The sequence below is a fragment of the Mesocricetus auratus genome, unplaced genomic scaffold (assembly GCF_017639785.1).
Source record: "Mesocricetus auratus isolate SY011 unplaced genomic scaffold, BCM_Maur_2.0 Super-Scaffold_100013, whole genome shotgun sequence".
NCBI classification, from domain to species: Eukaryota; Metazoa; Chordata; class Mammalia; order Rodentia; family Cricetidae; genus Mesocricetus; species Mesocricetus auratus.
This window is the reverse complement of record NW_024429196.1, coordinates 76712583-76739331: the sequence shown is the minus strand read 5'-3', so window position 1 is coordinate 76739331 and position 26749 is coordinate 76712583. Positions and strand designations below refer to the sequence as shown.

Here is a 26749-nt window from a genome sequence, read left to right as displayed (position 1 = left end):
CTCCTGGGTTGTGTACTGTTCAAGTGCTATGACGCCATTTTCCTGTTTGCATTTTGTTTTTGTTTTTGTTTTGTTTTCACAGTTCGTTGCTCACCCTAACTGTCAGCAGCAATTACTTACCATGTGGTATGAAAATCTCTCAGGCTTACGGCAACAGTCTATCGCTGTGAAATTCCTGGCTGTCTTTGGAGTCTCCATAGGCCTCCCTTTTCTCGCCATAGCCTATTGGATTGCTCCGTGCAGCAAGGTACAAACTGCGTAAGGTGCATGTCATTTGCAGTTACTCCTTCTCTCCTCTTAGCACGCCACGTCGGCAGAAGAACCTTCCCTGTGTGGTCCGAGTATTAAACTGGGCTGGGGCTGGGGGAAGCACTTGCCTAGCACACATGGGCTCCAGGTCGGAGCCCCAGTGCCGTAAAGAAAGACAAAAAGAAAACGAGGAAAGGGGGGAGGGAAGGAGGAAGAAGGGAGGGGAGGGAGAGAAGCCCTGGTGTATCGAGCAAAAGTAGAAGACCCACAAAAGGAGAAAAACCTCAAGGTCTGATTTTCATCAGCAGCTTTTAAAGGGAGGAGGGTGATGATGATGAGACGGGCTGCGTTAAACATGTAAGGCACCCCTGACCGAGAGAATGGCAGGATAGAGATGCGTTAAACATGTAAGGCATCCCTGACCGAGCGAACAGCAGGATAGAGATGCGTTAAACATGTAAGGCACCCCTGACCGAGCGAACAGCAGGATAGAGAGTGAACGCAGCGCCCTGTACAAACTACAGTGTGCAGATATGTCCCCCAGCTCATAGTGCTCTCGTTATCCTCATGGTGTAGAAGCATCCAATGCTCCCTGAGAACTTTGTTATGTGTTCTTCTTGGGATAGTTGCTGATTACTTTAGAACACACATGCACACGCACGCGCGCGCACACACACACACACACACACGCTGCAGGAAGCAGAGGGCTCATGCCAGGCCCTGCACACTGGTGACAACATCCTTCTAGCCTCCATCAAGAGGTTCCAGTCCACATGACCAATTAGATAGACTAATTGGACCAAGAAGAAGCGGGTGGGGGGGTCCAGAAAGTATGGGACTGAATTTCTGCCTAAAGGAGCAGACCCTAGAGGCACTCCGACACCTGTGCTGCTACGGACTCCACCTTCCTCGTGGCCCAGACATTGGGACCAACCAGGAAGCACCCACGCCCCAGCTCCAGGAAGAGTTTTTGCCCAAAAGGTCAAACCATAAAGAAGCCTTGAAACATGTCCCACGGGTTTACCTTATCTTAAAGGCTCTCCAGCTACATTTATCTAGTGGCACATCTTGAAAGGAACTAAACTTAGGTGACCAGCACTCGGGGGAAGAGCGCGCCTCTAGGGAGACTGGCTCCACACACAGCTTCATCAGCTGGTACAGTTAGTACGGTGTCGACACTGAGTTGAGCCTCCTGTCCAGTCCACTAGTGAGTGGGACACTCGGGTCAGAACAGTGAGTCCAGGAATGTTGCCACAGCCACCAAAGCAGCCAGGAAAGGGACTCAGTGACTCGGCATAGGTAAGCAACCAGAGAGGGAGCAAACACCTCCCATAGTTGGAAAACTCCAAGACTACCCTTTGCCATTGTTGTGTCTAGCCTTAATAGCTATTGAGAGCCCTATTTCTATGGCAGTCTCCTGTCATGGATTTCTAAGTCAAAATTCTCCAAATAATTTCTATGTAAGCAAGGTTAGGTTTTCATTTTGTTTTGGTTCCTTTTTAAAATGAGCCAGAGAGTGCAAAGGAAGTAACTAGACCCAAGCTAGACCATTGTGAGCCACAGGTTTCTGGTGCATGTCTTAACGCTGTGTCTTGAGGCTGCAACCAAGTAGTCTGTAGTGGATTGAAACACCCCTGCCCAAACACACACACACACACACACACACACACACACACACACACACACACACACACACACGCAGAGAGAGAGAGAGAGAGAGAGAGAGAGAGAGAGAGAGAGAGAGAGAGAGAGAGAGAGAGAGAGAGAGAGAGAACCTGTATGGCCCCGAACATCTGCCTTGCTCTCTTAGGCCTCAGAGCACTCTCGGGAGTGTTCAGGCACTAGAGTAACAACATGATGGAGGAACTGCCCCTGACCGCAACAAAACTGACTGTGACAGCTTCCAGGAGCCCAGGGCCAGCCAACACCAGCAAATGGCTGCACCTCTGTCTGCCCAGCACCTTGGGTAAGATTCTAATTCTTCTTAAACCTGTGGCAGGTCTGAGAAGACTCAGAAAATAACATAATACATGCTCAACTCCCCCAAAAAAGGTATGCTTATCAGCAGGGCATTGTGGAATTTCCAGGCCCAGGGAACCCAGGAAGCCAACACATTCACGGAAATAGAGGCTACACCTAGAGTACTCTTCTGGAACACTCACAGAGGAAATTATTGCAGGCAGATTTAGCACTTGACTGGGTCTTCCTTTCCTCTTTTCAAATACTTGATTGACATTTTTCAGCAAGACTAAAAACATAAAACACTCGTGATATACATAGGCTGACTAGGAAGCCACTTTCCCCTTCAGCACATTTATTAGACTCCAAGTCTAAGTACAACAGGAGGGGGACACAGTGAACAGGTGACTGACAGGCCTAAGTCTGTTACGTGGGATGCCTCTCAGGGGCATCACTCAATAAAAGGAAAGAGTCCCTCATTAAAGTGCTTGTCAAGCCTGCTTTGAGGCGGCTAAGGGACAGACAAAGGAATCAAGGAATTTTTAGTCTTTCCTTCTACCACTTAAAAAAAAATCTTTTCAAGTTTGACAGAGATGTTGCTGGGAATTACAGAGAGGTCAAATCTTGCCTGTAACAAAGCCAGCCCATTCTTGGGGCTCCCGGTGCGCAGAATACCGCATCCTCCCAGGAGGGGGGCACTGGGAGGATCTAATAGGCTGATCTTCTCCCAATGAGGTCACTGCTTTGATAGCGATTTATGTAGGCTCATGAAAACACAATGTCATTCCAGGGATTCCATGTTACAATGACATTACCATGTGCCCAGATAAGACATTAGTCTGCCATATTCATTTATAGGTGGACTTGTAAAATGTCACTGACAAACTTCATTAACTGGCTCGTGTCCATCAGCAACTAGTGACTGTTAGGAGGGTCTGTTCCCAACCTAATGGTGTGTTTTCCTCCTAGTGACAATTACCAACACTGAGGCCATCAGAATAGCCTTCTGAGATGAACTCATTATTAACTTCTTATCGGACACCTAAACCTGTCTTTTCTACTATTGTAAGTTGTGGGGGTCCCTAGGAAACAAAATAAGGAGACTACCCAAACAGGCTTACCAATAGAAGTGCAGCTCATTAATTTGTCATCTGAAGAGCATCAGCAAGTGACAGGTGTTCACAGGCGAGGGCAAGTGCAGACATGGCAAGGGACAGGCTTTCCAGGATCAAGAGAAAAGTAAGAGATTTTGTTCACCGTTCCTCACGACCATCACCAACATGGGTGCGGCCAGGAAGGCCAGTGTGAAGCCAGTGAGTTCTTAAAAACGGTGGCATTGAGTTAAATCATTTCTTGGCATCTTTATCCTCTTAGCAAGGCTCCTGTGCATAGGGTCTTCACTGCTGACTAACCAGCTCTCTGTCCTCTGTGAGCCCTAAGCTAGGATGCACACATTACAGCCCCAGGCAGGGTCTCATCAGCGGGTGGAATCGGGTACAGTCAGCGTCGTGGCTGTCAGGGGGCTGCAGGAGGCCAGGTGAAGGGGTGACCAAGGAAGCAACTTCATTCATCATCCATTAACCATCGCTGTTCAGTTACTGCCAAGAGTAGTCCCAGAAATCACACAGGGAAAACTGAATTCCAGAATCCAACCTGATGTCTTTGCAGTGTGCAGTCTGTCAGGCCTTCCTGTCGTGCAGTTCCTGTTTGGGAGGATACCCGAGTGTCTGTAGGCACACCCATTCCCCACCCCCAAATAAGCACGGGTGAGAACAGGCTGGGCGAATCAGCTTTGAAGGACCAAGCCGTGGTTAAAAACAGGGGTTCCCAGTCCACACCATCCAGGTGCCAACCAGAAGAGAACATAGACTCTAAAGGTCTCACTCCCCCACACACACCCACAAACATTTTGAAGGCAACCCTGGACCACAGAAAATCCCACTGCAATTTTCCAGTCACAGCACAGGAAGGCACATTTGTGTCAGCCGACCAGTATTTCTCTTCCACTGCCAACACCAAGTCCCAAGGGGAAGTCCAGAAGCAGACATCCTGCTGGGACAGGACCGGGGTGTACCGGAGGCTGGTCACCCCACTGCAGACGTGGCCCTGAACCCTGAATTGTTAGCTCTTATTTAGTGTTGCCATCATTTTTAACCTGTGCTTCCCCGCTGTTGCTGGATAAACTGAATTACTTGGTTCACATAGTTAGAGCTGACTAGACTTTTCTAGAAAAGAGAAATAAAACCTACCATGGGCCAAACACCACCTGCTCCCTTTGCCCTCATTAGAAACTCTGCCTTGTAAAAGATACCTTCATCTAGCATTTCTTCAGCCCCAAAAGCAAGCGTGGCCTCATACTGTGATATGAGGACACCCCAATGTCAGACTCTAAAATGAATCCACTATCACCAAAGGAAGATAGGTGAGGCCTGAGTTAGGCTTTTTATTTTTGGATTTTGTTGCTTTTAAATTGCTTTAAAATGTGTATGTGTGCATGCCCATGTGAGTGGACGCCATGTGGGTGCAGTGCCCACAGGAGTCAGAAGAGGGTGTTGTTTCCCTGGAGCCGGAGTTACAGGTTGCTTGTAAGCTGCCCAGATTTCTGTCTTTAAGACAGTGTCTCCTCCCAAGGCCACCTGAACTCCCTATGGATCTCAGGCTGCCCTCAAACTCGTGTTCATCCTGCCTCATGCTCCCAAGTGCCAGTGCAGGCTCACAGCAACTGCCGAGTTCTCCACTCCCAAGGCCGAGGCAGTGGCCAGGCTGCTTCAGTACATTTCCAGACTCATAGGATGGGTGCTCTCAAAGCCTCAGCAGCAGCTTTAAACCTAACCCTGTAACTTTTCTTGGCTCATCTAGTAGGCTTGTAGGAAACAGTTCTTCCCCAGGGTAATTAGCTTCAGAAACTATCATTGTGGATAAAGCAGGAAATTTCAAACACACACACACACACACACAGAGAGAGAGAGAGAGAGAGAGAGAGAGAGAGAGAGAGAGAGAGAGAGAGAGAGAAAGCTGGGTGCTGTGGCATACCCTTGCAGTCCCAGTACTTGAGGCAGAAGACTGCCATGAGGTTGAGGCTAGCCTGTCTCAATAGAGAGAGAGCTGAGGGAGAGGAAAAGGAAAAAGAGGAGGGAGGAGGAGGGAGAGGAAGAAGAAGGAAAAGGAGCCCCTGCGATGACTGGGTCTCATCTGCCTATGGTTGACCCAGGGGATGCTTTCAAGTTGACAAGAACCAACCATCGATCCCTAGTCTCGCCTTTCCTCCCAACTAACTGCATCAAGTGAAAACTGAGACCAGGGGAGCCTTCCAGATCGGTGCAAGGCACTGTCAAGAGTTTTACTTTTTGCAGCATTTTGCAGTAAACATAATCATTTTTACAGGCTCATCTACTACTAGAAGATACTACATTAAAAGAGGTAATAAAAAGAACATAAATTCCCTACAGCGGGGACTCCAGGGACTCTCACAGCCACCTCAGGTCTAGTCACACCCACAGGAGTCAGGTGGGAAGACGGGAATGGTTCTACCCCACCCCCCCACCCCCGTATTCTCACACGGTTCAGCAGTGGGAGACCCCAGGTAGAGTCCACAGGGAAACTGGCCAGCGATCTTTTAAGAGCTGTGTCTTTCTCTACGGTCTCCATCTTTCTCTGATGGACTTTCTGGGACACACGGATCTAGTAGCCCACATCTGCTCCTCAACACCTCCTCTGCCAGGGTCACCAGCTTCCCTGCTTATGACAACTCAGACAGGGACACAATGTGAGGGCTACAGAAGGATGTCCCTTGGCTACAGAAAAATGCCCGAGGTCAAGAGGTTGGAAAACGAGTCTCCAAGATGACAATAGTCTAAAATGCTGAAAAATCCAAACTAGACACCTGATGTGTAACAAACCAAAATGCAACATGGCTTAATTCAGATATATCTTGATTCTACTGAACTCATGGGAGATATTTTGTTTATTTTTCTATTCTGAATTACCAAATTAGTATATTTGCCTATTGTCAAAATAACATAAAATCAATAAATACCCACACACATATATATTAAACTTAAAACATTAAAGTATAGAAATATTGTGTGTAAAGTGTTTGTAGGCCTGTGATTTTCAGACAAACATCTCTTTACACCTCTGAAGTTATTCCTAGTGTGTCTTATGGAAATATACATGTGGGTACCAGTGACTTTCTACATGATTAAGGGACTCCTAATGTCTGGACCTCAGTCGTGAATGTTTTAAAAAGATAAAAACCAGCTCTGTAAAGTCCCAATCAGTTCCTATGACATCAGAACAATTATAACTCATGTTACACTGACAACTAGAACAAGGGGTGGTTACTAGCTGAAACACATTAGAAGAACAGCATCAAGCAAGCTGACATATGGATATTATACTAAACACAGCTGTCATTGGGATCTTACCTTAGAGACTCTGTGGTGCACATTCAGTCAAGCTGATATTCAGTCTCTCAGGTGACATTTCACTCCAAGACTCTTAAGTGAGGTAATGTGTGAAAGTCAGTTAATCGGCCACTGGTTATAACTGAATCCACCCTGGAGGAGCTGGGCAGCTGAAGAGTCTCCTTCTTTTCAGTATACCTGGGGAAGAGTTAGACTTGGTGAGAGTAATATTGGAAATAAAAGATGCTACCAATGCCTGCTTCCTAGGGAGGTGAATTCTGGGTTCTTCTAAAATGATCACACCAATTAACAGGCCACAAGAAGAAAGCAGTGAGTTTTAAGATAGTAACATAAAGTCTGTGTTCTGTAAACATGCTGCTGTAAAATTGCAGATGTTCTTGAGACAGGTTCTCCTTGTGCTGTTTCAGGAAGCCTTAAAATGGGGACTCTACTACTTAAAATGGGGACTCTACTACTACTTTGCCCTAGAATTTTTCCACGCAAGAAAAAAAAAGTCCCATGTGACTGCAAAGCAAATAATCCCTGAGTTCAAAATGAATCAAAAAGAAAAATTCAAAAATACACACATCATGGTATGACAACTTTTATGACAGCGCAGGTAAAGTAATAGCAGGAACCATGTGGTTCTAAGTAAATTTACCAACACAAGAAAGACGGAAAACGAGCAATCTAAGTCGGAAGCCCAAGTAAATGGGTAGAAGCCAGCATGCACTTTCACGTTGTAGCTGTTTAGCACTGTCTTCTCAGATTTGGAGGGTGTGAAATCACACCCATGAGGCTGAGGGTACTACTCCCTTATCCTTTCCCCCTGAAATCTGTAAACAGAAAGGAAAAAACAAAAAACCTTTGAAGTCAGTAGAGCATAGATTCGTGTATAAATTACAAGAGAAAATGTCTGTGTTCTTTCTGGTTTCTGTCCACGATGGGAGATTCCCTGGTTGAAGTGTGGTTTTGTAGGATAAAGCAATTGTTGCAGAGAACCTGTGCCCACCCGAGCTGTCACTGTAACATTTCCGTGCACTTTGTCTCCAGCTAGGACGAACCCTGAGGAGCCCCTTCATGAAGTTTGTAGCCCATGCGGTGTCGTTTACAATCTTCTTGGGACTGTTAGTTGTGAATGCCTCCGACCGGTTTGAAGGGGTTAAGACCCTGCCCAATGAGACCTTCACAGACTACCCCAAGCAGATCTTCAGAGTGAAAACCACGCAGTTCTCCTGGACGGAGATGCTCATCATGAAGTGGGTCTTAGGTAAGTCAGCCGCTCTGTCGCTCTCTCCTCTGACTGACAGCATCACCAACGTCTAGGCTCCCCTTCATACCCTTGGCTGAAGCAATGGCCAACACAAAAGTCAAAATGGTGTACAAGAGGTAACAGAAACTCCAGTTATGAAAGGAAATGTGTAGGGGCATATCTGCTAGGTACTCTTCTGTACAGGTGTACTGATTATGATTATAAAGTGCTTTTACCTAGGAAACACGTTGATCATTTAGTCCCCTACAAGCCTTAGGACAAGTCTGTTCTATGAAGGGTAAACTTTCACAGCTTAGAGGAAAGTGTGTTGATCCCAATGTGCAGAATTTGTGTTCGTCCGGCAGACTTATCCAGTCCATGCTCGAAAGGAGGTGTGAGGATTGAGGAAAGAAGTAGAGAAGAGACAGAGAGAGTCAGGAGGGCATCCAGTGACTGCTGGGATCAGCCCCAAGTTTATTGCTCCAAGTTCTTATATACCCCAATCAAAAGGGGAGAGGGCAAAAGACCTCCTTACTGGGGTCAGAGAAATGGCTCAGAGGTTAAAAGCACTGACTTTACTTCCAGAGGTCCTGAGCTCAATTCCCACATGGTGGTTCACAACCATGCATAATGAGATTTAGAGCCCTCTTCTGCAACGCAGGCATACATGCAGTCAGAATACTGTGTACATAATAAATAAATCTTTTCAAAACACGTATTAGATTTTATTTTTTAAAAAAGGATTTCCCTACCACGATATAAGAAACAAACCAATGTAATTAACCTCCTTAGTACCCAAAACACCCTAAACCAGAAATCCTGTTGTTTAGGTAAGACATCCATTAGCTACACCTTAGGCCAAATATCCTGTTGTCTAGGCAAGGCACACAATCGCCATACTTAGGCCAAACATCCAGCAGTTTAACCTTGAAGGAGCAGTAATAGGATCGAACTCACTGATCTTAAGTCAAGATGGAACAGAGCCACGTCTATGAGTCGCCACAAATTTGTATAGTAAATATTACCTAAAATTCAGGGAGTATCTTAGTTTCTATCACTATGATAAAGACTTCCACTAGCAGCAATTTGGGGAAGAAAGGGTTTATTTGGCTTACATATTCCAGGCCACAGTCTACTGAGGAAAGTCAGCGCAGGAGCTGAAGCAGAGGAAACGGCGGAGTGCCGCTCACTAGCTTGCTTCTCCCAGCTTACTCAGCTCGCTCTGTTATACAAGGCAGAACCTACCCAGAGCTGGAGCAGCCTACAGTAGGCCGGGACCTCCCACATCAATCACTAGTCATAAAATGTCCAGTCACCCACAGTCCAGCACAAAGAAGGCATTTTCCCAGTTCAGGTTCTCTCTTCCCAGTGACACTAGTTTATGTCAAGATTGAAAAAAAAAAAAACTAACCAATACAGAGAGTAACATGTGCTATCTGTTTACATTAGTGTGGTAAAAGTTGCAAAATTCCTATCTCTGGTGATATTTTTTGCTGACAAGGTTTGCCACTAGAATTTCCTAGGAAATGGCTCCCAATGGTCTCCACTGATGAGCTCAGAAGAAGAATAAAACTAGAAATGGCTAAATATTGTATGTAGAAATTGCTATTGCTTTCTCTTTCTAACACTGAACATTGTAAATAGATCAATAGGAGGAAAAACATCTTGGAGGGAAAAAAATGAAAACTCGCCAAAGCTATTATCAATAATATAATAAATAAGCAAAACCTTAATAAACTGTAAGCTTTATACTGCAAAGATTCAGACTTAATGGGAATATTTCTAGCGAAGTAAAAGTTTTAAAAGAACGGAAATAAAGTTATACAGTAATAAGAGTTGATCCATTAATTAAATTGGTTTAACAGTATTCACCCAGATTTTGCTCTGGTAGCAAATATTTAACATTTGTATAATTGTCACTATATGTATTGTCAAAAAAAAGTATTCAGGATCAAAGTGTTTGTGCCATCTAACAGCAAAATCATGAACAGATACGTAAAAAGATTATGCAACACATGGCCTGTGCTGACACGTGGGCCCAAGATTACAAGAGATGAACCGGTCACCAGTGAGCATCATGGGTGCCCAAGCTGAGACCAACTGGAAGCATGTTTTGACCTAGGTAGGTCAGGACAGCACGCCATGCTTCCCAGAGTCATGTGATCGATCAACTGGCAAGTCTGTGGCCCAAGAGCTGTTTGGTCAAGTCATTGACCCCAATGCTGGAAAGAGACCCTGAAGCCTACACAGCCTGAGAGAGACCCTGAAGCCTACACAGCCTGAGAGAGACCCTGAAGCCTACACAGCCTGAGAGAGACCCTGAAGCCTACACAGCCTGAGAGAGACCCTGAAGCCTACACAGCCTGAGAGAGACCCTGAAGCCTACACAGTCTGAGAGAGACCCTGAAGCCTACATAGCCTGAGAGAGACGCATCTCCAGCTAGCAAGCCTCTGACTCACACAGCCTGATCCCCATCTCTGCCGTGAAAGCAGAGCTGAGTTTTCAGGACTCACATATCTGACGTGTTGGAAAGGACAAGAACCATGCACAGTGACCTCTTTCTTGCCAAGTTTAATTTAGAATAAAGACTCCACTTTCTTACTAAAGGGGGGAGGTAATTGAAAAATGTTTATTACAGTTAACTTGAAAAATACAAAACTCAAGAGAGAAACAGGATAGAGCCCATGTACCTATCTCTCATCTTCAATAATTAGGAATTCATGGCCAATCTTGCTCCTTCCCCTTTTCCTTTACCCTGTACCATTTTGAAGCAAGATTAGGAATCATAAAATCTATTGCCAGGTGTAGTGCACACGCCTTAACCCCAGGACCCGGGAGGCAGAGGCAGGAGGATCTCTGTGAGTTCAAGGCCAGCCTGGTCTGGAGTAAGTTCCAGGCCAGCCAGGGCTGTGTAGAGTACTGCACAACAGTGAAGCCTTGTTTTCTTCTTTCCAATCCCATACCCTCTGTGCTTCATATCACTGATTTGTTTACCATGTCTGCGAATTTTAATCCCAATGAGTTGTTTTCATTTCAGATGTACTTTTCAACTTGTGAAACTCATATTCTTTTCATGTTTCTCAATTCTTCTTATGTTTTTATATTGCCCATTTCCTCCCTCAATGTGTTTGCATTTCCCTGTAAATCACTGAATAACTTTTAAACCTTGACTATCATTTTTGTGTAATTCCCACAGGCTGCTCTTTCTCTTATAAACTGGCATTTATCAATGTTGATCGATAGTACTTCACATATTGTGTTGTTGAACATCTGAGTTTTCTTGTCTGAGTCCATTTCTGTTGCTGCAACAGAAAAACTAAGGCTGCGTAATCAACCCACAGGGCAAAGGGGGTTGCTTTGGCTCTTGGTTGTGGAAGGGGATACCTAACATAGGACAGCTGCATCTGACAGAATCTCATGGGGTGTGGGAGGAAAAGCCAAGTGCGTGACTATATGATCCCTGACCTTGCTTCAACATAACACTGGGCAAAGGGAAAGGCAGAGTGGGAAGACTGGCCATGAACCCTAAACCGGGAGGACAAAGCCAAGTGCGTGAAAGAAGACACTGGAGGCAACTTCACCCCGTGAGAACCCCCTTGATGAGACTCGCCCCTTCATGAGAACTCCCTTCACCATTCCTCCACGGGAGCAAGAAGCCACTAATATGAGGAAAACATTAACCCACGCCCATGACCCATCACCCCCTGCCCAGCCCAACTCCCATCCCTGACACACTGAGCACTGAGCCTCAACCTGAGTTTTGGCAGGGACAAGCCATGGTCAACCCTCTTCCTCCTAAAGAGTGACTTTATGCAAATCAGCTTGAGCCGTTTTTCACGTTTCCTCAGAGTGCATCTCCAAAAATTTACCATGAGGATTATTTATATCTATGCTGTAGAGACTTGCTTCTGAGGTCTTCACTGGGGTCTCGGGTGTCAACAAGGCCTTTCAGCTCTGGGTGGTCACAGCTCAGTATCTCCGCACCCATGTGAGCTCTTTGGATGCTTTGTGTGGAATGCCATTCCATGTGTTTGTAACTTGGAACTCAGTCGTCGACTCGACTTAGACATCCAGCGTCAGGTTTGCTTTGGAGCTTGCACAGTACCCTTCCCTCTGGAGCTCTGCCATGCCACATCTGGTCACCTCTGCCTCTTCAGCCAGTGACCCTACGCCTACACTCTGAACTCCCTCTTGAGCACCGCAGATGGGGTTGCACTTCTAGAAAGAATGCCCGCCTTGCCACTGGTTTCCTTTTACTCAGGGGCCACACTCCCTCCTGCATTGTCTCTTTCCGATGTCTGCAAATGGATCTTCATTTACTCAGTTTCTGGGAACAGGAATCAAACACAACCTCTAAAACAAAAACCTTTATCAAAGCTAGAGAGGCCAGGCGAGGTAGCACATACCTGTAATCTTTGTAACGTTGAAGGCAAAGGCAGGAGAATCACCGATCTGAAGCCCTCTTGAGATACAGAGGAAGACCCTGTCAGGGGGAAGGGACAGGGGGAGAGGAAAATGGGGAGACAGACTGGGAGAGACAGGGAAATACTCAGGATGAGAGAATAAAAGGGAGTAATTCCTTTCCGTCTCCCTACATCTGATCAGCAATCAATCTCTGTTAGGAGAGAGGCGAGCGGACTCCTCTCTTCCTTTGGGTCTTCAGATTCCACCAGACAGTTGAGCAGCTAGAGAGTGCCTTGCCCCCTCCTGGGGAGCTGAAAGCATGTGGGGCAGAAAGGGTGGTGTGCGCTAAAGCTGAGAATCAAGAGTGAGCTGGACACGTTCCAAGCAAGTGTTTCTGAGAGCTTCACATTCAGGGAGAAGAGAGGGGATGGTGGTAGGTGTAGGGGCTTGGTGGGTTTTAACAGAAGTGACATTGCTTGGCTTTTCCGAAAGTGCCGGGTTAAGAATGGATGGTTGTGGGACAAGAACAGAAGCAGGGTGCCAGTTACAAAGCCCCTACAGTACTAAACACTTAGTGAGAACAAGCAGCAGAGGGTCACGCCTTGAAGGTAAAACCACTATTTACTACTGAATTACACGTGAGACGTGAGAAAAAGAGAACTGTCAGTGACAACTTCTAGTGCTTTAGTTTGCAAAATGGTATCAAAGAAAGCCATTCCAGGGACAGGAAAGACCAGGGCAGAGCAGTGGGAGGTGGGGGAGGAGAGAACTGGATGCAGACTCCAGCTTGAGATATATTCTATGGATTTTTTTTTCCAAAGGGCAAAGAGTTATAGCATCTGGAGAAAAACCAGAGTACATTAGACACTTAAGAGAAAATGTCAAGTAGAAAATGGGTATTGCATCTGAACTTTGGAGGAGAAGCTGGGAGCTGGAAACGAATCCGAATGTCAGTGTATCTAAGCAAATTATGACGTCGCTCTGACTTTGAAGGTGGACAGATAATCTGAAGATGGAGCCAGGGGCACAGCAATGATAGCATCTGGGGAGATGAGCACTGTCTAGCAAAGGAAAAGGAAACTCCAGAGGGCGGTGAGCCGTAAGCCAGAGTAAGAGTCAGGAAGTGTTGCCGACAGAACGTGGAATGCTGTGTCCTGAGGTTTGATCACCTGGAAGCAAAGGCCCTGAGGTGATGACATGGAGTAGGATCTAGCGTCCAAGTCCAGGACTTGACCTTACGAGGGGCCTGGGTACTCTGTTCGTTATAACAGGAGGCAAGGTCAAGCTGAGGGCGTGGAGTAAACAGTGTGGCTGATACAGCCGTGCTCAAATGTGGTGATGGTCTCGGCTGGTATCTTCTATTGAGCCTTTTTCTCCACAGGTACATCTAAATGTTAAGCATTTTATCATGTATTAAGAAGCCAGGTGTTAGGGAAAAAACAAAAAAATATTACCAGTGTAATCTTGCCCTAAATACCTTCTGAAGCTCTTTGTTGTAAAAGTAATGACTTTGAAAGATCCAACTGTTGTCTACAGACGGTTCTTCGTGCTGACATACATGCCTTGAGGTCCAGCATCTAAGCCACTCTGCTCAAATCCGCAAGAGCATGAAGCACCATTGTCTCCTGCTAATGCCGTTGGACTTCTGCTCCCCATCACAGCTAAGAACCGCCTTTAACAGCTGCCCACAGAGATGCACAAATAGCCGGTCCAGTGACACACCAGATGTGTAACTGTAGAACGCTGGGCAAGCTGGCTGTACAACGACACAAGCCATCGCTGCTCCCTCTTTACCAGACGCGGCTCAAGAGGTGAGAGGAAGCTGGGGTCTTGAAGAAGCCCAGCCTGCTCCTTTCAGGTAGGAAGGGCTTAGCCGGGAGAGGAGAAGGGTCTTGTCCAGACCCTCTGCTTCTGCCCCGTCCTTTCTTTCTGGGTTGAGTTACTATCACTCAACACAGAAGTGATAGTAACCCACTTAACCCCTAATCGTGTCTTGTCACACGGCCTCAAAACGCTCATAGCTTCCCATCTCTCTCACGATGACAGCTAGTGTGGGTACACTAGCCTATGGCGCCCTCAACTCCCCAACCCCTGTGTGGCTTCTCTCCCACCACCTCCATCCCACTCATGGGTCAGCCCCTCTGCTCTCCTGGTCTGTCTCTGCCCCGGAGCCCTTTCCCAGGCTCGTCTTCCATCTGCACGCTTCTTGCCCTCGCATATTCAAGTCTCTGATCAGGTCTTTGTATGAGAAGGGTCGGGGGCTGGCCCAGAGCCTCCCATACGCCAGGCAAGCAGTCAGCCACAGACGTGAACCGCCACTCTCGAAGGTCCTTTTCAAATGAGGCCTCTGTCATCAACCTGTTCAGAAACCCGCGTCCTCTCTGTCCCCCAGGCCCCTCTTTTTCTCCCTAGCACGAAGCACTGGGCAGACCGGAAGCTCTCCTTCCTCTCCTGCCTGACTCAGCATTTCTGCAGACACCCCGAGTGCAGCTGATTCATCTTCTCCAGGGGGATGGGATCTGGTTTCTTCAATGATTTCCCTCAGTGGTCACATGGCATAGCAATACTCTAACTTACTTCTCCAGCACACTTCTCCTACTGGGCCTAGTAGTATTCCTCTTCTGCAATGTGCTCTATGGGACAGTCAAAAATCAGGAAGACATTCTTCTGTTACTGCAAATGTCTTAGCAAGCTGTCACCAAAATACAAGAAAGTTCCTGTGGGGGGCATCAAGCCACAGAGGCTAAGATGGCCGCAGCTGAGAGCGTGAGCGCCCAGGAGAACACAACACGGAGGACACACCTGAGAAGGAGGGGCGACCTTGCTGGTGAGCCCTGCGGTCTACGGGGCTGCTGGATGAGTGCCTTTGGAGAGTGGGCCAGACCCCAGCCTGGAGGACACCCAACAGCTGCTGCCTGGCTTCACACTAAAGCAGCAACTCCGGGTACCGGAGAGCCTGGAGGACAGTCAACTGAAGAGCATGTCTCTAGAGATGCCTCGGAGAACTATGACGTCCCAGACGGACACAAAGACTCTCCCAATGCGTGGGAGATGAAGAGCATGTCTCTAGAGACGCCTCGGAGAGCTATGACGTCCCAGACGGACACAAAGACTCTCCCAATGCGTGGGAGATGAAGAGCATGTCTCTAGAGATGCCTCGGAGAACTATGACGTCCCAGACGGACACAAAGACTCTCCCAATGCGTGGGAGATGAAGAGCATGTCTCTAGAGACGCCTCGGAGAGCTATGACGTCCCAGACGGACACAAAGACTCTCCCAATGCGTGGTTCCCCCATCTAGGAATCTTTTTGTGGAAGACTCTCTGCCTCGTCTCAGAAAAACCTGGCGTTCGTTGTCTTTTTTTAATTTTTCATCACAGTTATTTACTCATTCTCTCCTGGCAGGGCAGGTGTGCGTACATGGGAAGGTCAGGGACGGCTTGCACAAGTCACTTCTCTCCTACCATGTGGGCTCTGGGGAAGGAACTGAGCTCCTCAGGCGGCACCAACTGTCTTTACCCGCTGAGCCACTTTCCCATCCCTGGTATCATTTCTTCCATTTGCAAGCAGTGCTGAAAACCCCATTGTGGATGAGAAGCTAATGTCAAGACAGCTGCCAAACACAAGAAAATGCGGCAAAGAGAAACAGGGTTGGGACCGCGTGTCGGTAAACCCTCCTGGCCTTCCCATCATCCTTCACGCTCCCCTCCTGGCTTCCGGTTCCCACACCCGCTCCCTCACCTCAACCCACCAGGACTGTAGACTCTGAGGGCACAGCTGAGTCTGAGCGCCGAATCACACCTCCACCTTAGTCAACAGGGCAAATTTACAATCCTGTTTCCGTGACTTTGCCCTGGTTCCTAACAAATTCACTCTTTCAATGGAGCCTTTGCGTATTTAGTCAGGTTGCCCAAACGTAATACCCCAGACGAGTCACCAGAGCAAGTTAAAACATGTTACTGTCCTGCTCACGTTTGCAGACTGCAAACTTCAGTCTTCTCAACACCGCCAGATTACGAAAGGCTCTCCTCACCCTCGAACTTTAGCACCTTAGAGTTCCCTAGAGTGAAATGTTCTCCCACATTTCCACAGCCACTGCCTGGAAACCCCCCCCCGCTAATGCCCTGTTCCTTGGCCCAGTAGCCTCTCTTCCATGAGCTCATCCTTCCTCTGAGTCTACAACTACATACCACACAGGCACTCTACTTGGCCCATGACTATAATGTTGATCCCCTTATCCCTGTATAACTTTTATGACAGCAGCTACACTGCCAAGTGGCAAACAGATATCTATAGCAGAAGGCCATCATTACCCTGGTGGTTTTAGCCCTAGATGGGTTCCAGGACCTCAACGTCTGGTCAGTGGATGACTTCTGACTCAACAGCCTGAGCTTGTGCCTAGTACGGGGCGTGGTGGGGATGGGCACAGCAGACAGCAAAGAGCCTGGGTTGCTACTTGTCTTTGAACAACTGACTTGCCATCTCTGTGCATGAGCTTCACCTTGGAAAGCAGGGATAATTAAAGTCAAAGCTGTCAATCAGCATATTATGAAGAGCCAGTTGGTATATATAAAATGCTTAGAGTCAATTGGTACATAAAAAAACGCTTAGCCCAGGCCTGGGCACCTAGAAGGAACTCAACAATTGCTGGCTGCTGTAATCAGAATAAAGGGGGATGGAGAGACACAGATGAATTCTTAGGAAATTATTACTATCATTTTTCTACCTGCCAAGCAAATAAACCCCTACCTAACATGGAGACGGCAATGGCTAGCAAGGGTGGGGAGGGCACTTCTGGGTGTATTCCCTTCCTGTGACTTCATGGAAAACCCTGTGCTAGCCCAATGGTGAGAGACCGACTTACGGAACCGGGTAAATGTGGGACCCTGGCTTCCAGCAGCAGGGCAGTCTGAAAGGGAAGCCCTGCTGAGGGCTCACCAGGGAGGCCAGAGTGGAATGAGTGCCTCTCCCCCTCTCCAGAGACTGCAGGCGTGACCCAGAAATTGTAGTCCATCAAGAAGGGCTTCCCTCTGTGGCTTCCTGGTGTGCTCTAGACTCCTTCTCTGCCAGGACCCTTTCTTAACTATTGGTGACTGAGCGCCAGGCATTCCTGAGTAACGGGAACTTTGCCTGGAGGAGTCTCAAGTACCCAGCATCCTTTACCCCTTGGGCCCCTGAGGGCTGAACATTTCTCTGATTGACACGCGGAGGCCAAAGACCTGGCTTGGCTTCTGCACAACAGCATATAGTACCCTAGCCTCTTGGAAGCAGGAGGCCCAGTTTCCCTCACGGGAGTACTGAGTTTCACACCCTAATGTTTCCACTAGGCATTCATGCTGCTCAAACCCTCGCCCCACACGACTTTCATGTATGGCCTTGGAATGACTGGACTTAACCTAGGTGATTAATATTTAAATCTAGGAAAACTGACAAGGACATCTGACCATGGAATAGTTTTCAGTGCCTGATGAAAACAATTTGCATTTCAGATTCATGCAGCTCTTAGTGTTTGAAGTTCCCCCAAAACACATTCAGACTCAAGGGACTTATCCAATGTCCCACTGTCAGGGAATAGCCAGGCTAGAACTTGAGCCCAGTGTTTGCTGAATTAAAACTGACTACCCCCAGGCAGTAACCTGCCACTGTCCCTAAGTCCATCCAGAAACAAGTCTACAATGACATTGGTAAGTTTAATCTTGGGGAAGAGAAAACAAAAATGAATAAATAAACAAATAAATCCACATTTCCCCCCAGTCTGTAATGGGTTTTCTAATAACACTAGATAGCAGTATATTTCTGTGTTAAGGGACTTATGGCACACTGTCCAGAGCTTGATAGGGTAAGTTGAGACACAGCTTTGTTAAGAGAAAAATAATCAGGGGCTTTGAGAAGTCTTGAAAATAGACCTGCAGGGGTTGGAGACATTTCTCAAGGTAGGAACTCCAAGGCAATCTTCAACAAACAAAGATTGGATTCGTCTAAAGACAGTTGCTCTCAAACTGCTTGTTTGCCTTGGAAAAACATTTCAATTCCTTTTATTTGATGGGCCTCTTTCATCACCAAATGCTCATCAAAAACAGTCCCTGGGCAGAGTCCCTGAGAACTGAACGCCATCAGCTCCCTACTCCCATGCCATGTGGTGGGACGGAGACCAAGGCAGCCACGCTCTGGGGGACAGAGCCACGGCCACCACGAACTGCCTGGGTCAGCTTTGACTGCAGGCCAGCTGAGGCCTCAAAGAGGCCCGCTGTGTAATGTGGGCAGCTGTCAGGGGGCTGGTTGTGCAGTCTGGGGAGAAGCAAGAGAGGCCATGCAAATGTCCAAGTCAGAACCACGGGGGACTGGTGTGTGGACCGTCTGCTGGATGTATGCAGATGGCAGGAGATGTTGTGTGGACCGTCTGCTGGATGTATGCAGATGGCAGGAGATGTTGTGTGGACCGTCTGCTGGATGTATGCAGATGGCATGAGAACACGGTGAGCTCTGGCCGTCCATCTCTGGTGTGTGGCTTTACCTTGGGGTTATTATGCACAGAGAAAGGCGTGAGTAAACGTCACCTGACCCGCGTACTCGGTGAGGGGGAAGGGCAGAAATTTGAAAGGGCAACAAGAAACCGAAAGTCCTTCAGAGGAGGGTCTGCAGGCACGTGGTGATCTCTTGCGACCGTCTGCCGAAGAGTCAGGAACGTGAGGAGACCCGGGCAATGGGAGCCACTGAGGAGGGGGATGGGGATGCCAGTGCGGGGTGTGACCTTTCCTGCACCAGCGGGATAGTCATCAGCTGTAGTTCCTCTGCATGGTGGGAAATTTCATCTTAAAACTCTTGACTAGTTGGATGGTGCTGGCTCACACCTCCAATCCCAGCACCTGGGAAGCAGAGGCAGGTGGACCTCTGTGAGTTTGGTTGGGTCAACCTGATCTACAGGGCAAGTCCCAGGACAGCCAGGGCAACACAGAGAAACCCTGTCTCAAAACAACAAACAAGAAACTCTTAACTAATAAATAAAGATATATTCACCTGTGGATGTTTACAAGGAGACCACAGTGGTAGACAGGTCTAGAAGTCTATACACCAAAGAGGTACCATAGGCCAGCATTTCTCAACCTGTATAGGTCGCCACCCTTTGGGGGTGTCCAATGACCCTTTCACAGGGGCCACCCAAAATCATTGGAAAAACACGAATATCTGCATTACAGTTCATAACAGTAGCAAAATCACAGTTATGGAGTAGCAACGAAAATAACCTTGTGGTGGAGGGTGTCACCACAACACGGGGAACTGTAAAAGGGCCGCAGCCTTAGGAAGGGTGAGACACACTGCCCAGGCCATCATCCCACAGGGCCGTCTTGGAAGAGGGGTGGAGGCACCTGCAGCATTTCGATGATAGGCCTCTGCCTCTACCTCTACGCTGCTGACTGCGAAGCAAGGAAGATGCGGCTCTTTAAAACTACAGCCCGTTATTTAAAGGGAAGTGGGAAAAATCCAGCAATCTACGCTTAAACTCACTGCAGCAGAGAGGAACTGGATTCCACAGCACGCGCGGGACCTCTGGGAGTCCCTCCACCCGAGCTGCTCTCATTCCTCACCTGTTAACCTCATCAGCAGTCAGTCTCTGAAGAGCTCCCGTCTGTCTGTCTCTAGCTAACCCCACCCAGCTAACCCAGTTCCCTGGGCGCCTGCCGTGGAGGGGAAACTGAGGCTGTGCCTGCCCTTCTCCCGCAGGAATGATCTGGTCGGAATGCAAGGAGATCTGGGAGGAGGGGCCGCGGGAATACGTGCTGCACCTGTGGAACCTGCTGGATTTCGGCATGCTGTCCATCTTCGTGGCCTCCTTCACCGCGAGGTTCATGGCCTTCCTCAAGGCCAGCGAGGCCCAGCTGTACGTGGACCAGTACGTGCAGGATGTAACGCTGCACAACGTCTCACTTCCGCCGGAAGTGGCCTACTTCACCTACGGTGAGTTCCGGGGGGTGGGTGGTCTGGGCCGGGCTCTGAGATGGGAAGTGTGCAGATCGCTTTGGCTGCTCCCAGGACCCGGGATTTGGAACCCACGGGTGCCCCGGACTCGCTTACAGATGTGGAATTGGTTTGAGGCTTAGAAATGGGCCTCTTGTGTTAGGAAGGATGCGTTTGTTTGGGAGAGGTCCTTGGAGCATTTCTGTAGATTTCTGGTTTTGTGTTTGAAGAACAATCCTTTTTTTTTTTCTTCCTTGACGTGGGGAACACAATATGCTGAATTTTTTCCGTGCATACTGGCGTGTCCTGTTTTCCAGTTCAGCATTCTTTCTCACGCTGAGATAAGGTCTTAAAGGAGACACTAACACGTTGATCACACTGGTTTGAAACGGGTTGCCTGGGAGTTGGTGACACAGCTTAAGGCTGCTGCCTCCCAAAAGCCTGAGGAGGTCTACTGTGAGCGAGCTCCACTCAGGCGACGCTGGGGTTCTTGACTGCCTGCAGAAAATAATAATTTCAGAATGCGCCAATATGAGTGACAGTCGGGGGTTGTTTAGACAAGATTTTTGTAAGTAACCCCAATTGAGCTCACTAGATCACCCACCCCCAAAAGACCAAAGTAAAAGAGGGACTAGTTGGGGGGGGGGGTTCACCAGGAATGGGAGGAGAGAGTAACAGAGTAAATGTGATCAAGCACATAACATATGTATAAAATGTCAGCATGAGACTCATTGTTAAGTATAATTCGTATGTTAATAATTATTTTTTAAAGAAGACATTGTAATATAGTTATGTAGTATGGGCATTAAGGGAAAGAGAAGAAAAAGGTCAGGCATTCAAGTGTGGGTGTGAGATTCTCAGGAGCTGCTTTTCTTTACAATACCTCGTGTACATGTGTGTATGTGTGTGCACATGCAAGTGTGGAATACACACACACACACACACACAAGCACAGTTTTGGTGGCTTCTGAAGCTGTATTTGGAAGGGTTGCTAATGAGCTTAAACAAGGTCATACATAGGCTGGCTCCTGTGGTGTATGGGATGGGATTACAGCTGCCAAGGTAAAACTGTAGGTCCCAGAGTTGCATAATGGAATTAAAATATTTTTACTATAACTTTAGAGTCTTATTTTTGATATTCCTAGAAATTTGTGGGTTTATACCTTGGAAAGGAGTAAGGCAGTGCTCAAAGGTCCTATACATCATTGCTATTTTAGCATTTATTACTTACAAATGTGTTTGTTTAGAAAGAATGTAGGCAACCTCCTCAGCTATTTTTTAAAAATATTTTGTTAATTCTTCGAGAATTCTAACAATGCATTTTGAATCTACTCACCCCAAGCCTGTCCCTCTAACTCCTCCATGATCTACCCCTCCCTCCCCCAAAGTTTGTGTCCTTTGCCTTAACAAAAACAACAACCCATCTACCCCGGTTTGTGCCGCCCATATATTCCTGGGTGGGGACCACCCACGGAGTGTGGGCAACCTCCTGGAAGCCACACCCTTAAAGAAAACAGACTCCCCTTCCCAGAAGTCATCAACTGTGCACGGCGCCTCAGCTAGGAGTCGGGGATCAGGAACCCTTTCCCCTCCATGCTAGAATGTTGACTGCCTTGAACCTGCACAAATCTTATACAGTCATCTATAGCTGTACTTAATGGCTCTTCTGGTTTTTGTTTTATTGAAAATAACTTTTCCATACAGTATATTCTGATCGTGATTTCCCTCCCCTCTCTCATCTCCTCCCAGATCCTCCCCACACACACCCCACCTCAACTCCATGCCTTCTCTCTCTGTTTAGAAAACAAACAGGCAAATTTTTTTAAAAATCAAACTAGAATAAAACAAACAAAGAAACAAAGAAAGAGCACAAGAAACATATGCCCATACAGACAGACACACACACAAACCAAAAAGAACCATAAACCATATAATCTGCTGGGCAGTGGTGGCACACACCTTTAATCCCAGCACTCAGGAGGCAGAGGCAGGTGGATCTCTGTGAGTTCGAGGCCAGCCGGGTCTACAGAGTGAGTTCCAGGACATCCAGAGCTATAACCCAGAGAAACCCTGTCTCAGGGAAAAAGCAAACAAACATTTAATCAGAAACTATATTTAAACAAAAGACCCATAAGGTAAAAACAAAAACAAAAAAGATCAAATCAAGTGTTATGAGACAAAGCATCTTCAAAAATACCATTGAGCATTGAGTTTATTTTGTGTTGCCCACCTACTGCTGGCCATGGGGCCTGCCCGTAAGTGTGGTTTGTGTACCCAGTGAGACTCCACTGGAGAAAACTGACTTTTCCCTTGTCAATTGGAGATAGATTCTGGGTTAGGTAGAGGACCTCCAATCTAGATACCGTCTCAGCACTGGGATTCCATCCGTCTTGGACCTGTGTGAGCCCTGTGCAGGCTGCCACAGTCTCTACAAAGGCTTAACAACTGGCGCCTACACATAAGAGAATACATACTATATTTGTCCTTTTGGACCTAGGTTACCTCATTCAACTCCATCCATTTATTTGCAAATTTCATTTTTTTAAACAACTGAGTAATAATACTCCATTGTGTAAATGTACCACATTTTCATTATCCATTCATCTGTTTATAGGCAGGTAGTAATGAATTAACCAGACCCGGTAGAATAATAGTGTTTATTTGGGGAAAGAACTTGCACAGAAAACAAGTGACTGACTGTCACAGATTTCCTGCTCCAAGGATGCAGACCCTGCCTCCCAGATGCTCTCAGCAACTCCAAGGGACCTTCTGAGTCTGGATTCTTTCCCTTTAACCAGTCAGGTCCTCACTTATAACCACGCCCAAAAGGCGCGGTCACTGCTCCAGGTGCTGAGGCGAATATATTGCTATATCTGTTGAGGAAGAGCTAAGCTGTTTCCGATTTCTGGCTACTATAAATAGAACAGCAATGATTGTGGTTGAGCAGGTATGGTTGGATGGAGCATCCTTTGATTATATGCCCAAGAGTGGTATAGCTGGATCTTTTTTTTTTTCAGTAAGGATCTTCCTTTTTTAAATTTTTTAATTTAAATTAGAAACAAGCTTGCTTCACATGTCAGTCCCAGCTCCCTCTCCCCTCCTCACCTGCCTCCCAGCCGCCACCCAATCCCCACTCCATTCCACAGAGAGGGTAAAGCCCTCCATGGGGGATCTCCAGAGTCTGTCATTTTGTTCAGGGCAGGGCCTATGCCCTCCTCCATGTGTACAGGCTAAGAGAGCATCCCTCATTGTGGGATGGGCACCCAAAGTCCATTTGTATGCCAGGGATAAATATTGATCTACTACCCAAAACCCCATAGATTGCCTAGGCCTCCTCACTAACACCCACATTCAGGTGGTCTGGATCAGTCCAATGCTGGCCTCTTAGCTATCAGTCTGGGGTCCAAGAGCTCCCCCTTGTTCAGGTGAGCTGTCTCTCTGGGTTTCACCAGCCCAGTCTTGACTCCTTTGCTCATCACTCCTCCCTCTCTGTCACTGGGTTGCAGGAGTTCAGTTCAGTGTTTAGCTGCGGGTGTCTGCCTCTGCTTCCATCAGTCACCGGATGGAGGTTCTAGGATGGCATATAAGGTAGTCATCAAACTCATCAGGGAGGGGCATTTAAGGTAGTCTATATTGTAAGGTATTGTATAGCTGGATCTTGAGGGAGATCAATTCCCAGTTTTCTGGGGAAGCTCCATATTGACTTCCATAGTGGCTGCACAAGTTTGCACTCCCACTAGCAAAGGAAGAGCATTCCCCTTACCCCACATTCTTGTCAGCACTGAGCTATCATTCACTTTATTGATCTTGGCCATTCTAACAGGTGTAAGATGAAGTCTCAAAATAGTTTTACTTGCATTTCCCTAATGACTAAGGATGCTGAATATTTCTTTTAAGTATTTCTCAGTCATTTGTGTTTCATCTTTTGAGAGCTCTTTGTTGGGTACCTCATTTTTTGTTCTGTTTGTTTTTTGAGATAGGGTTTCTCTGTCTATGGCCCTGGCTATACTGAAACTCACTCTGTAGACCAGGCTGGCCTCAAACTCACAGAGGTCCACCTGCCTCTGCCTCCCAAGTGCTGGGACTAAAGGTATGCACCACCACCACCAAGCTGAGTACCCCAGGCTAGATTACTTGTTTTCTTAATGTCCAGTTGTGTTTAGTCATTTAAATATTTTAGATATTAACTGTAGGCAGATTTTTATGTCCGGGCAGCCAGCTCCCAAATAACCACATGGAGGCTTCTTATTATGAAAGCTTGGCCAATAGCTTAGGTTTAGCTCTTATAAATGAACCCATTTCTATTAATCTGTGTGCTGCTCTGAGGCTCCTTTATCTCATCTATGATTGTCCATCCTGCGTTCCTGCTTCCTCTGTGTCTCCTCTTGACTCTGCCTTCCTTTGACCCAGCATCCTCTGTGCCTAGAAACCCTGCCTAGCTCTTGACCATTCAGCTTTTCACTAAACCAATCACACCGGCATATCTTCACAACAACTAACCCTCTATCAGAAGCATAATTGGCCAAGATCTTTTTCCACTCTGTAGTCTACTGCTTTGACCAAATGATGGTGTCTTTCACCACACAAAACTTTTCAGTTTCATGAGGTCTCATTTATTGTTGATCTTAATGCCTGTGCTAACGGTGTCCTATTCAGAAAGTCTTTTCCTATGACTTCAAGAGTATCCCCCACCTTCTCTTCCATCAGAGTCAGGGTATCTGGCCTCATGTCGGCACACCTAGTGTTTTAACTGTACTGAAATTCTTGACTCTCAGATTTTAACTAGACCACCCAGTGAGGGCTTCATTCCCTACCTTTGTCCCATTCAATTTTTCTGTGTTTCTGTCTTACTTCAGTAAGACTCTCATGCTACTACAAGAAAGACAATATGGTTTTGTGTGAGAGAAAACCCCGGCCTTCAGTGAACTGAAAACCATAGCCTGTGGATTTTTTTCATTGTATTTTGTGTATGGATGTTTTTCATTCATGTATGTATGTACCCACATGCATACTGGTGACTGCAGAGGCCAGAAGAGGGTGTTGGACCCCCTTGCATAGGAGTCACATTGAGAGAGATCACATGACTAGAACCTGGTGGAGCAGTGCTCTTAACCACTGAGCCATCTCTCCTACCCTGTGTCAGCTAACTTTGCCCACAAGGCTTGAAACTCGAAAGACCCAGAATCAAATCCTAGTTCTGTAGATGACTTTATCGGTTTACTTAACTTCTATGTCTCCCCTTTCTCCTGTGTGAGAGGAGGACAGTAACATGTATGTCAAAAGGTTTGCTTTGATTAAATAAAGCTGATTGAAGATGTTTCATTACTCATGAAAATAGTAAAAGCTCACTGAATAGTAATAGTTATTATCAATACTACCTCTGGCTATTTTGTTGGTTTGATTTTTGTTTTTTAATCACAAACACTGTCCTCCATGTTGTAAAAAAGAATGACAGGGTAAAGCTTAGCAGTCTGGTATGGGGAGGGGGTAGAGGTGATGTCTAGAAGGTAGCTGGCACTTAGTAAGTATTGATTAGTGGCACATAATTTAAAGGATTTGAATGTCAAATGTCCGTCCTGGTAGATGAAAACAAATGGCCCTTGTAAACCCAGAGGATCTATGGTCAGGTACAGCCTTGATCTTTAGCGAACTGACCACGTGGTGCAGATGTGGTAAAAGATGAGCAGGCTTGTATTACAGCCAGTGTTTCCTGGCCCCTGCTTCCAGCATTTATTAATGTAACAAATCCAGATTTTTCTTGAATGGCTTATGATTCCCGCTGTATGCTGCTGAGGTTCCTCCAGGAAAGATGGGCGTACGCGTCTTAATGTAACTGCTCGGGCTGCAGTACTCTCCCCGTCTTGGCTTCTGGTCCTTTGTGAATTGTATCAGGTCCTCCCACTCAGCTCGCAACACCTTACTGTCCTTGCCTTTTCCGGTTCACCTTGGGCCCTTGGAAATAAGCCTGAGCTCTTTTTTGCGTGCATGTGCTCCAGCTATGGGCGCCGAGCGCCCTCTTGTGGTGAGACTTGCAGTCGCTCCTTCCACCCATTTCAGCATCAAAAAAGTAGGCTCCGGGTTTCTGGTTTTTTGGGTTTTGTTTTGTTTCTTTTCTCCCGGGTTTAGAAAAGATTTTTTCTGGTGGAAACAGCTCCAAGATGAAAGTCCCTTTGTCTGAATCACACGGTGCAGTTCGTTTTGTGTCCACACATCGCCACAGCTCCGATAAGCCCACACAGGCAGAATTGTCCCCACCGGAAGTCCAGCGTCGGCCTCCAGGAACAGAAAGACACTACCTAGGAGCAGTTATTACTGTTCCCAGTGAGGCTGAAGTTGATGCACTGTAGTTGGCATTTTTAAAAGAATTCATTTGGGTGTCTGTGTAACAGACGAATCCACTTCCTGTTTCATAACACTCCATAGAGGGCAGCAGATGTTTTAGAAAACACACACTTTGTTCTCTTTCTTTGTCATCCGTGGGCTTCTGAATTCTGACCTTGGTAGGAACACAGAGCGTGTGTT

General features: G+C 47.0%; 1 protein-coding gene and 1 long non-coding RNA gene across 3 annotated transcripts in view; one reads left to right on the top strand and one right to left on the bottom strand.

Annotated features, from left to right (window-relative positions):
• Trpc7 (transient receptor potential cation channel subfamily C member 7) overlaps window positions 1-26749 on the top strand; it is a 130963-nt gene that overhangs the window by 72978 nt on the left and 31236 nt on the right. For both annotated transcript variants that reach the window (XM_040756071.1, XM_021232011.2), the window contains exons 4-6: window positions 83-247; window positions 7668-7884; window positions 19994-20227. In XM_040756071.1, the coding sequence (XP_040612005.1) occupies window positions 83-247; window positions 7668-7884; window positions 19994-20227 (616 nt within the window). The remainder of the gene's footprint in view (window positions 1-82; window positions 248-7667; window positions 7885-19993; window positions 20228-26749) is intronic.
• LOC110342484 lies at window positions 3326-20147 on the bottom strand. Its single transcript, XR_005880997.1, has 3 exons — window positions 20056-20147; window positions 6636-6812; window positions 3326-3911 (listed from the first exon to the last, which is right to left on the bottom strand). It is a non-coding gene; the product is annotated as an uncharacterized LOC110342484 (long non-coding RNA).